This window comes from Solanum lycopersicum, chromosome 11 (assembly GCF_036512215.1).
Source record: "Solanum lycopersicum chromosome 11, SLM_r2.1".
Classification (NCBI taxonomy): domain Eukaryota; kingdom Viridiplantae; phylum Streptophyta; class Magnoliopsida; order Solanales; family Solanaceae; genus Solanum; species Solanum lycopersicum.
Window position 1 is genome coordinate 816037 of NC_090810.1, and position 12520 is coordinate 828556.

General features: G+C 28.9%; 2 protein-coding genes across 2 annotated transcripts; both read left to right on the top strand.

The window, feature by feature from the left end:
- Window positions 1-1447: 1447 nt before the first annotated feature.
- Window positions 1448-2514, top strand: LOC101260687 (RING-H2 finger protein ATL78-like). The gene has a single exon (XM_004250393.5). The coding sequence runs from the start codon at window positions 1637-1639 to the stop codon at window positions 2297-2299; it is 663 nt and encodes a 220-aa protein (XP_004250441.1). The 5' UTR covers window positions 1448-1636; the 3' UTR covers window positions 2300-2514.
- A 2416-nt stretch (window positions 2515-4930) lies between these two features.
- Window positions 4931-5793, top strand: LOC101260986 (RING-H2 finger protein ATL78-like). The gene has a single exon (XM_004250394.5). It carries the CDS (start codon window positions 5001-5003, stop codon window positions 5643-5645), a length of 645 nt encoding a protein of 214 aa, XP_004250442.2. The 5' UTR covers window positions 4931-5000; the 3' UTR covers window positions 5646-5793.
- Window positions 5794-12520: the final 6727 nt, after the last annotated feature.

The following is a 12520-nucleotide window of genomic DNA, read 5'->3' on the forward strand; positions in this document are numbered from 1 at the left end:
TTTTTTCAATCACTTGTATTTGTCAGATTATACTTTATGAGATAAAACGATCTAAATTGAGTTAGATCAATTTAATATTTTAAATTTAGATGCTTGAAAATAAAATGAAAAATATTATAACACCTAAAATGATTTTAGCGACAACTAATTAACGACAATAGTTTAAATTGTCGCTAAATATATATTTTTTCTTAAGAGGAAATTCCTAGTGATAGTTACATTTTAGCACTTTTTGTAAATGTTGCTAAAACCTATAACTAACATTCAATCTAACGTCAATTAACTAATATCGATAAAAACATTATCACTCTTTATTAATGTTCATATTTATCATCGTTCGAAGTGATTTTACTGATAGTGTGAGTTGTAATCCATCTCATATTAATATGATGAAAAAGTATATCTGATAAAAAATTCATACAAGTTGATTTTGGAGAAACATCAAAATAAAAATTAGATAAGTAAAAGTGAACGGAGGGAGGAATTTACTAACTACCAAAAGTTTGCAATTTGCCATGTTATTATAGAGAGTGTAGACAAAGGTGTTGTTCCCTTGTTGGGGTTTAGATATCCCAATTAGAATGATTTGGGTCCCAATTAGGATTTGTTTAGATATTTGGTTCATTAATCTTTTTATTTCCTAATAATAACTACATAACCATGTGGCACCCTATTCGACAGACGGCTATGGAGATATTCTGGCTCTTTATTTAGTGGATAGTCCATTAACTTATTGTTCCAAGGTTTTTAGTGGAGTATCCAGATAATGATTCATTAAAAAAAATAAATACTTTTCATGTTTTCAATTCATCAAAGAAAAGTTTTTTCATATGGATTTATAATTTTTGCAACTTTTAAAAAAATGCTTATGTAAATATAGAAGTAGTTATACTTCTATTTTAATTTATGAAAAAAACTTAGAAAATATGTAATTTTAAATATCTCATAATAATCATAGGTTTTTAATTCTTTTTGAAACTTGTGATTTGAACATTCCATGCTATAATGAAGATGTATGGGAGTATAAAAGTTTGTCATTGAAGGTAAAAAGTGAAATTCAGACTAAACACTTCCAAATTTAAAATTCTTTTTTATTGGATTGAAAAGGAAATAAATTCACAAAAAATGAAAGAGATTTTAATAATATTATCCCAAACAATGTTACTATTCGGAAGAGGAAAGTTGGTACTTCAAAAAAGCTAAAGGGCTCCACTTGCTGAATTTTTTTTTGTCATGTTTAAAGCAGTATTAAAGTTTTGATTAAATTTAAATTGCGTATTATTAGATTCATTTAGGGATGACACTTTCAATAAAACTTTCTTTATATTCAAGATTAAAATCGAAAATTTCTGGTGAATCAATAATTTAGTGGCTCCACTCACAAACTCTTTATATCTATATTGCTCAAGTGTAAAGCTAGTTAATTGAAACAATGGTTTGGAACTCTGAAATATATTCTTTTAACTTAATAAATACTAATATATCTTTTTCATAACTAAAACTCAAAAAAGATAGTTTATCACACTTTACACTTGTTCACCTTATACATTAGTCCTATATAAAGCAATTGTTCCTCAATTATATTCATTCAAGCAAAGAAAACACAAATACAAAGTCTCACCAAAAAGCTCTAAATATGGCAACTAGAACTTCCACTCTATTGATTCAAGAATTCATGGAGAACTTCCACTACTCAAGAAGATTACTCCCGGAGTCCACCATGGCACCGCCACCGGCAGCCGGAATCAGCCACTCTACAACTAATCATCAACCATTTGGTCACAAAGTCAACACATTAGATGCAAATGTTATTATGGTCTTGGCCGTACTTGTATGTGCCTTGATTTGTTCATTTATCTTGAATTTCATCATAAAATGTGTATGTAGGTGCACTAACCTAATATTGGTAGACTCATCCTCAAACCATACAAATAACAACCCTTCTTCAACAAAATTAGTCAATAGAGGGATCGAGAAAAAAGCCCTCAAGACATTTCCGGTTATAACATATAGTACTACTGAATTCAAATATCCAGGGTTGGACTCTGAATGTGTCATTTGCTTATCTGAATTTGGAATCGGAGAGAAAATTAAAGTTCTACCTAAGTGCAACCATGGGTTCCACGTCAAGTGTATCGATAAATGGCTCAATTCTCACTCTTCTTGCCCTACTTGTAGGCATTGCCTAATTGAGACTTGCCAAAAAATTGTTCCAATTTCATCAGCTCTAGTACAAGAAGTTGTAATAAGGATTGAACCTCTCCAACGTGAAGATGTCGTATCTAATAATCAACATTAGGTAGAATTACTAGTAGATAAACTCAATTAGACTAGACATTAGCTTTTAATTAAGTTGATATATAGTTTAGTTCTTTCTTTTGTCCTGTTGGAAAAGTTTTGGCTAGATATATAGTCTTGCAAGTGTATAAATTAATTTTTTTTTCTTGTTTCTTTATCATCAAGATGATCATGCTCCTTCTTGTCAAAGAAAAGGCTATTATATTGTGGTTCCAAGTTGTCTATTTCTCATCAATAATAATTATGTATGGCTCGAAGATAGGGAAGAACTTGTGTCCTAATGATGTGGTTAAAAGGACAAAAGGATAGATTCGTCAGATATATTATATGATCACCAGTATCTCACTCGTAACAAAAGAATATTATCTGGTACAACTTATAACGATATTTCGAGTAGAGCTTTTCTAGAAAAAGACAAGTAGTAGTAGTACACTTGGAAAATATTAACTTGAATATAGTTATATTGTGGTTCCAAGTTGTTTACAACATAATATACGTTGTTACTTTTTCACATCAATAATACGTATAATAAACTAATATAAATGTATATGATGTTGATTGGTGACAAATATTGTTTCATTTGATCTGTCTTCAACAAAACTACAGCTTTTCAGAGTATAGAAGGAGATTGATTAGTACTTTAATAAATTGTTTTACTTTAATATGCGGCTAAAATCAGGGCTAAAAGGTATCAATTAAGATAACATTATGTAGAAATAAGATAACATTTGATCCAACAAGAGACTTATCTCTCAAGATTTAGTAACAAATAGGGACTTGTTTAATACTTAATAAGCATAATTAAGAATTTGGTTAATTTGAAAGAAATCTACCAAAAAAAGAAAATAAAAAGTAATTACATGTAGATGCCATGGAAAAGCCCAAAAGGTGACCAATGGAAAGGGTTTGATTACAAAATTTTGATAATTCATTGATTCATCTAAATATATGATTCGTTTTTATCAAAACTTTTTAAGTTTACTGAATTGAAAATTTATAACGTTCAAATAATATATGAAAAAGTCGAAAAGCTTAAGCAAGCAAATTATTAGTTTTATCTTTGAACTATTAACAACTTTAAAAACAAGCTTTAATTTAACTAATTGAACTTAAACACATCTCCTATCTTATAACACGAGTAAATAAACCTCTAAATTCTTGTCAAGTTTATGAGTATTTTCAACTCTTTTCTCAACTTTTTATTAAGAGTTTCGTATTGCTACAAAAATTTAACACTATTTATCATATCATATAGCAGATTATATTTTTTATATTTAATTCGAATGACCCAAACACCCACCCCTACTACAATATATGAGATAGATCTATAAGGTAAAATATCAAACAACATTATTAGAACTTAAAGTGCCTAACTGGAGATTTGATTCATGTACTAAAGAATCTAGTGTTCAAAAAGAGAAAAAGTTAGAAACACACGTAGCAAAAATTAACCAATACTTGGCTAACAAATCTATATTTACAACACCTAACTAGTACTTTTTATACCATATGTTACCACTTTTTCCAATTGATAATAATCAGTTTAATCTCAACCGTTGTGACATGATGGCACACACTTTAATTTTCCATAGTTTATTAAAGTATCAAGAGCCCAAGAATAATTTTGTGCGTAACTGTTAAAATAAAAAAAGAAAATATTATTGAAATTCGAATCAAAAACTTCTTCATTAAAATAAACACACATTAACACTATATCATAAATATAGATTTGTTAAATATATTTTATAATAAAAAATATCTAGTAAGATATTATGAAATAACTATTATTTCGCCCTTACATATATTTGAGAAAGTTATTCGAATGATAAAGGTCCGATAGCCTCCTAGCTATAGATAGATTGATATACAATAAAGTTGTTAATCTATTTCGTTTCAATTTAGGTCAAAAAATATCAAAACTTGGGTACATGTGATTTGGTTCATTAATAATTGTACATAATGCTAATAACCACGTGTCATCCTACTAGACAGTCGCAATAGAGGTGCCCTGCCTCCCTCCTTCTTGAGTGGATAACCCATTAACTTATACCAACGGTAGTAATTAGTGGAGCATATGATAAAAGGAAAAAATAATTGTGTTTTTATGAATTTATAATTTGAAATGTTTCGCAATAATACAGGAACTAAAAGCGGAGGCAAATTTAAAATTTAAAAATTAGTATACATCGAATAGCATTCTAGATGGATTTGAGCTCTAGTTTTATTAATGATTCCCCTGCCTTATATCGATAATATAAAAACATTAATATATTTTTTAAATATGCATAATTAATTTTATCGTAGTTTTTAAATAATTTTTTTTAAAGTTAATAAATACACATGCAAGATAAATCCGACTCTAACTAAAAACTCTTTGAAATATACTTATTTTTTAAATAATTATTTTCGAAATTAATAAATGTACGTTTAAAGTGAATTATCTCATAATTCAAGAAAGAAATATAACCATTCTTTCTTGAATAAAAAACTAAAAAGAGAACTCAAATGTTCACCGTTCCTTTAACAATATAAAATAATATTATATCATTCTATTATTAAGACTCAAAGAGTTGACCACACTTAAATTTACACATGTCCACTCTATATACATTCGTCCTATATATAAGCATATGATACACATTGAACACCAACAAAAACAAAGAAAACACACAATACCAAGTCCAAACCAAAAGCTCTAAAATATGTCAACTATAACTTCCAGTCTATTAATTCAAGAATTCATGGAGAACTTCCACTACTCAAGAAGACTACTCCGGGAAGCCACCATGGCGCCGCCTCCGGCAGCCGGAATCAGCCACGATACAACTAACGATCCACCGCCACTTGGTCACAAAGTCAACACGTTTGATGAAAATGTTATTATGGTCTTGGCTGTACTTGTATGTGCCATAATTTGTTCACTTGTCTTGAATTTCATCATAAAATGTGCATTTAATTGCTCTACCCTAATATTAACAAATTCATCCTCATCAAACCATACAAATAACAACCCTTCTTCAACAAAATTAGCCAATAGAGGGATCGCGAAAAGAGCTCTCAAGACATTTCCAATTATAACATATAGTACTACTGAATTGAAACATCCAAGACTCGACTCTGAATGTGTCATTTGCTTATCGGAGTTTGGAGTTGGAGACAAAATCAAAGTGCTACCTAAGTGCAACCATGGATTCCATGTCCGATGTATCGATAAATGGCTCAATTCACACTCTTCTTGCCCTACTTGTAGACATTGCCTTATTGAGACATGCCATCCAATACAACAAGTTATAATAAGGATTGAAACTCTCCAACGTGAAGATGTTGTATCTAATAATCAACATTAGGTAGAATATCATTTAACAAATATTTCTTTTAAAATTAATTTTCTTTCATGTAAATTGCATACAAGGATAGTAGTATATTCTAAGAAATTATAGTTCTTTTATTATTTGAGAGTTTGAAATATTAATACTGAATTGCACTTCTTGATAACTTTCATATCATTTGCACTATCAATATTTGTATGATCATATTAGAAGTTCCATTTTTAGGATTAATTTTTTTTATTCATTGTTCTAAACTATTATTATATATTTTTTAATTTATAAATTTTGTATTGCTAAACTATTTTCCTATATAATAAATTTAAAAATTTAAAATTTATAGAGCTTATATTTCATGCCTCAAATCTTATTTATTTATTCCCACCTTTCAAGATATCTTATTTATTTATTCCCAATGCATTAGCCACAAGTGAAGTGACACTGCCCCATTATTTTGGCTCCACACCCTGTGAGATTTTTCAGGAGTTTAAATTTGTATGGCTCATTCTTTTTTAAGTCTTAACGTGGATTTCCAAATTTTTTTAAAAATAAGTGGGGGATAACAAGCCCAAAAAAAAAAAAAAATTGAAATTCAATCTTTAATAATTGGCTTAAGTTTTATCTAAAATAGTCCTGAATTTGAGATTCAAACTGTCTTCGATGTTCTAATTTTTTTGAAATATTATTTATTCGAAATGCAGTTTGTTTTCACAAATTAAGTTTGTTATTAGAGTTGATATATGCATGTTATAAAAATAATTCACGTATATTCTTACTGTTATATAAATGTATCACATATACCTTTATCATTAGTAAGTACCTTACATATACTCTTTAATCTAAAGAAAGTTAAAAAAAAAAATTAAATGTATTTATTTGATTTGAAAAAACTCATGTCCACACATAATTTTGTTGACTTCTTTCATTTTCATTATTTGAGTTTTTTATTCTGATTTTATTCTTTAATGTAAAAAATATGAGAGACAAAAGTGTTAATAGAAGTAAAAAATAAATTATTATTTAAATATATTGTAAACAAAATTCATATTTATAATAAAAATTGGGGCATATATGATAGATTTTACACTAAATTTAGTGAAAAAATAAATTTTATCATCAAAATTATAAATCCAATTAGTCGTTGAATTAAAAAAACAAAAACAATTGCGTGACAAAAGTACCAAGTATTTTTTTTTTCATAATTTTTTTTTAAAAAATAGTAAAATTGTTTTTTTTTTATACTTAAGTCACTTTAAGAAGTTAATGAACGATGATAAGAAACAAACTAATTTAACTAGCAAAGATATTAAACAAATTTTTGAAGTTAAAAAAAAAAGAATTATTAAGACAAATCTTCATACAAGAGTAAATTGCAAACGGATACAATTGTTGTCGATACGATACCTTTCAAGCGTTGTGTACACCACAATTCTATCTTTTAAAAAGTAGTACTACTAATTAGCTAAAATTAAGTATCTAATTAAGATTATCTTGCTTTAATTACAAGCCACAAGAGCACTTAAGCTTAAACTTGACTATCAAATTGATATGGTCGCAAGTTTTCTACAACAAATTGTTGTTACTTTCTCATTAACAATATTAGTTGAATTAGCGTACGTAATAAATGTTGATAGCCACTAATCACCTTCCTGATTTTCAATAGTTCTACTAGACTACTACCACTCATAATTAACGACAGCTCGATTCACAAAGCATTTTGTATTCACACCGCAGGTTCCGAGGAATGAACACATTTAAAGAGTATGATCAAGATTGTCTACCCTAATACAAGCATTATTGTTTGCTTCTCCATGATTCTAACTTGTAATCTATAGGTTACATGAGATAACTTCACCATTTTAAAATATAAATTTTGAAAGTGTGATCAGTAAAATACTTTATCCATTTATCCATGAATTATATAATTTAGAAACAAACAAATTTTTTATCCTATAATTAATGAGATTGCATCTTTGGTGGAATCTGAAACAACATGGATTGAAGATTTGGTCATGTACTAGGAATCAAGAAATGATTTTTAAAATAGCATATAGTTCAAAAAAGTGAAAAAAAGTTCAAGTACACGTAGCAAAAAGTAAAGAGTGTATGGTTTACAAATAACCATTTTACAAGACTTTTGAGACCTTTTTAACTACAATTTGGTAACACTTTTCCTATCACACTAATAATATAATCAGTGATATCACATGAAATTAAATTTTGATGTGGAGAATCACTAACATAAGTTTATCTTTACAAATTTTCATCGTTTATTGACTAGGAAAAAAAAGAAAGAACTTGTACATGAACATCAAACTAGTTTTATTCTTACTCAACAGATCTAGATGCACATATAATTTTGAATTTTTCTTTGAACTAGTGTATCAACTCTTATATGTAGTACACGAACATCAAACTATTTTAGTTCTAAATTAAAACGCATATGATCAGTTGATTGGCTATGTGAACTCTCATCTTGTTGGTGAAGGTTCAATTCCCCACCTCGTAATCAGTTATGTATATATGCTTTAAGACATGCAACTCCAACTAAACATTAATAGTAATATCACACGAAGCTGCAACTTTGAATTGTAGCTAGCCGATTAAAAATACATTATCGCCGCTTTCATAAAAAAAGTTTGGACTAGTTATAATATATATACCAAAAAAATAGCCTCCTAATATATAGCAATTAAGATCATGGAGGATCACATTCACCACTTAGACACTGTATTGAGTTTACCGAAGATCAATAATCTTTTTGCTAAATTCAACAAGTGTGCCATATCATCTATGGAGATGGGGTATGTACTGATCATTCTAAAGTGTCTACAATGAAGGAGTGTTCAAATCCAATGATAGTGAAGGAGTTAAGAGGATTTTCTTGGGTTGACAAGTTATTTACAGAAAATTTACTAAGGGGTATGCACTTATAAGCAAGCCATTGACCAATCTGTTACTAAGGTGCAAATACTTTTCAGTTCTGCAAACTGATGGTCAAACAGAAAGGCTAAACAAATGTTTGGAAAATTATTTGAGGTGCATGAGTGGACATAAGCCAAAGGACTGGAATAAGTGACTTCCAATGGCTGAGTACTGGTACAACAACAACTATCACTCTACACTAAAAATTGACCCCCTTCAAAGTGGTTTGTGGTTATTAACACCCTCAACTTTCATTTTACTGGCTATTATAGAGGACAGTCATAAAGACTTTTAGTGGTGACTACTATTGCTTTTAGTGGCTATTATAGTTTCCCTAATAAAGACTTTTAGTGGCGAATGATATCGCTTTTAGCGGCGATTATTATTGACCCTAAAAATGACTTTTAGTGGCGAATAATATAGCTATTAGTGGTCACTATAGTTGCCACTAATGAAGGCTTTAAGTGGTGAATAATAAACTTTTTGCAATAACAGATATAATTTTTGGCAGAGATTATAGTTGCCAAAAAAAAAGACTTTTAGTGGCAGTAAATATAGCTTACAGAGGCGATTAGAGCGACGCTAATAAAGACTTCTACTGGCGACTCACATAGCTTTTAGCGGCGATTCTTTTTGCCACTAAAGGGCCTTTTAGTAGGCGACCATTTAACCTTTTAGCAGCAATTATTGTTGCCACTAAAAGGATTTTTAACGGCACGCATCTATATAAATCTTTAGCGACAAGTTTTTTGCTTTTAGCAGCGACACGAGTTGCCACTAATAAAGACATTAAGTGGCCGCTCTTTGGCTTGTAGCGGCGATTCTTATAGCCACTAAAAAAGGCTTTTACTGATGACTTTAAACGTCACTAAACCGACGTATTTCGTCGCTAAAAGTCACTTCTGCCTTATGAATTCGTCCCTAAAAGTCTCTATTAGTGGCGATTGAAACCGCCGCTAAAACATAAAAAAGTCATCGCTAAAAAAGTCTCTATTAGTCGCGACTTCAGACGCCGCTAAAAGCAATATTTCTTCGTCGCTAAAGTAACCTTTAGTGGCGACTTTAGCCGCTGCTAAAACATATGAATTTTGTCGCTAAAAGTCTCTTTAGTGATGACATTAAGTCGCTGCTAAAACATATAAATTTCGTCGCTAAAAGTCACTTCTTACATATGAATTTCGTCGCTAAAAAGGAGACTTTTAGTGGCGGCGACTTTACCCGCCGCTAAAACATATGAATTTTGTCACTAAAAGTCTCCTTTAGTGACGACATTTAGTCGCCGCTAAAAGATATAAATTTCGTCGGGACTTTTAGTGGCTACTTACCCGCCGCTAAAGCATATGAATTTTGTCGCTAAAAGTCTTCTTTAGTGACGACATTTAGTCGCCGCTAAAACATATAAATTTCGTCGCTAAAAATAGACTTTTAGTGGCGACTTCACCAGCTGCTAAAACATATGAATCTCGTCGATAAAAATCTCTTTTAGTGGCGATTAAAACCGCCGCTAAAAGTCACTTCTTACTTACGAATTTCGTCGCTAAAAGTCTCTATAACGTGCTAAAACCTATGTTTTTCAACATTTCTAGTAGCGACTTTTTTATGCTTTTAGCGGCGACTCATGTGACACTGAAAAGGACTTTCAGTGGCGACTCATATAGCTTTTAGCGGCGATTCTTGGTGCCACTAATATTTACTTGTGGCGACTTTTATTTGTATTGATGGCGGTTTTAGTTGCCACTTTTACTTACCCTTTTGCGTCGACTTATTAGTGGCGGTTTTAGTTAAATACTTACTCTTTTGCTGCGACTTTTATGGGTTTTAGTGGCAATTTTAGGTACCATTAACACTTGCCCTTTTGTGGCGACTTTTATAGATATTAGTAGGTTGCCACTTATACTTATGGTGGAAAGACGAATAAAAAAAAAATATAAGGGAAGGGCAAATATTTACATTTTATTGTGTCTTTCCACAATGAGTTACTAAGTTTCATTCAAGTCTCCTTCCAAATGAAAAATGGATTTTTATTACTTAATTATTTTCTAAGATTAGCTTATAATTAGTTAAGTCGTTGGTCAACTGCAAGTTAGCAGACATTTTTAATGCTTAACACCTTCTCGAAATGCATGATCTAATTTTACTTTCTTTTAATATTTAGTCATGTAACTAATACTTACTAAACTTATTTAGCATGATTTAGTACTTTAAATTATGATCAATATCATTATGACTTATTCATTTGCAATATTTGTTTTAAGCGATTTTATTATTATTTTTTTGTTGGATATTTTCGTGTCATTAATCATATCATATTTTTTGTTATTTTCTTGAGAAATAACTTAGATAGTTGTATTTTTGTAGGACTAAAGAAATATTTGAAGTATAAAAATTATATGTTTGTATGAATACTTTATCGAAAAGAAACTGAAAAATTCAAAGAAATCCAAAAAAGATCCATAGCCGAAAACCACCGAATTTTATTTGTTTGATTTATAAATTCAAAAAATCAACACAAATAATTTAATTTGATATTTGAAAAATCTAAACCAATATGATATTCGAAGCTTAATTAGTTTCTTGCATATTTAATTAATGAGCACAGGCATAAAATTAGTATGGAAGGGTCAAACTACTTTTGTGATATTATGCACAACTTGTGTTCCAAGTTGTTTATATTACCAAAATAATAAAATAAAGATATTCATTTCAAAATATTTATTGGTTTATAAAATTGAGATAAAATTTATTATTATTATTATCTTTATTTTACTTTTAAAATTAGTTCTTATTTGCAATAAACAGTATTTTGATTATATTAGAGAAATTAAGAATAAATTTATAAGAAAATACTTTATATTTATGATTTTTTAAAAGGTGTATAAATTAGAAATACGAAATCTAAATTGGCATGGCCCTAAATAAAGTATATTATATGTTTAATAGAATAGATTTCGTAAAAAAAAAAATCCATATCAGCTTTACAGGTTTAAAGCCTTTTGCTAATTATATTCTATCTTTTTAATTAGTGATCTTCTGATTAATAAAGATTTGAATCAGTATCTAAGAAGATTATCTTGCTTTAGCTACAAACAACAAGAACAATAATTTAAGCGTAAATTTGATTCTCCAAAATTATTTGCTGTGATGTAAATTGTAATCAGACTAATTACCATGTTAATTTATATTATAAATAATTAATTAATAGATGGAGGAAAAGATTTAGCGGCTGATTTGTCTTAATCCTTTCTACAGCATCTCAAGGGTACTATAGTCTTTTCGATCTGTTTGGATCTTTTTTTTGACATAAGCGTTTGGACAAAGATCATTTTGCAATAATTAAAAAAAAAAGATAATTGATTTGGCGAACAAAGTTATTTGATATAAATATATACCAGAAAAAAGTATTTTTTAATTTTAACTTGACATGAAATTTAAAAAAAAAAGTAAAGAATTTTTTTGAATTTGTGATCTTGAACTCAAAATATGTTAAGTGTATTTAAATGTTTTTTAGTTTTGCAGTCTTAAATTTTGTCAAATAGATAATTAAAATTAATAAATTGCTAAAAAGGGATAAATATGTTTCTTTTTATATATAGAATAAAAAGAGTAGTAAAACAAATACTATTTCAACTATGAATTTGTTAAGTAGAGCTCTCGTATCGATTCTTAAATATGTAGAAAATCTTGTTAGGAGAGTCAATCCCATATTCAGTGAATTTTGTGGTTAACAATTTGAATTTAATTAAGCTCTAATGTCGATTTTCAAACAACAAATAAAAAAAAAGGGGGGGAAATCTGCAAGGAATTCATAAACTGGATTGAATGCCACAATAATTTTTAAAAAATAATGAAGAAGTGATTGTTCAGAAAAATTATTAATTTTTTCATTATTCAAATACAAATAGCTAGAATTGATTAGTTCTGATAGTGATTAATATTGCGTTTAAAAGATAATTTATAGAAAGGCTTTAAAA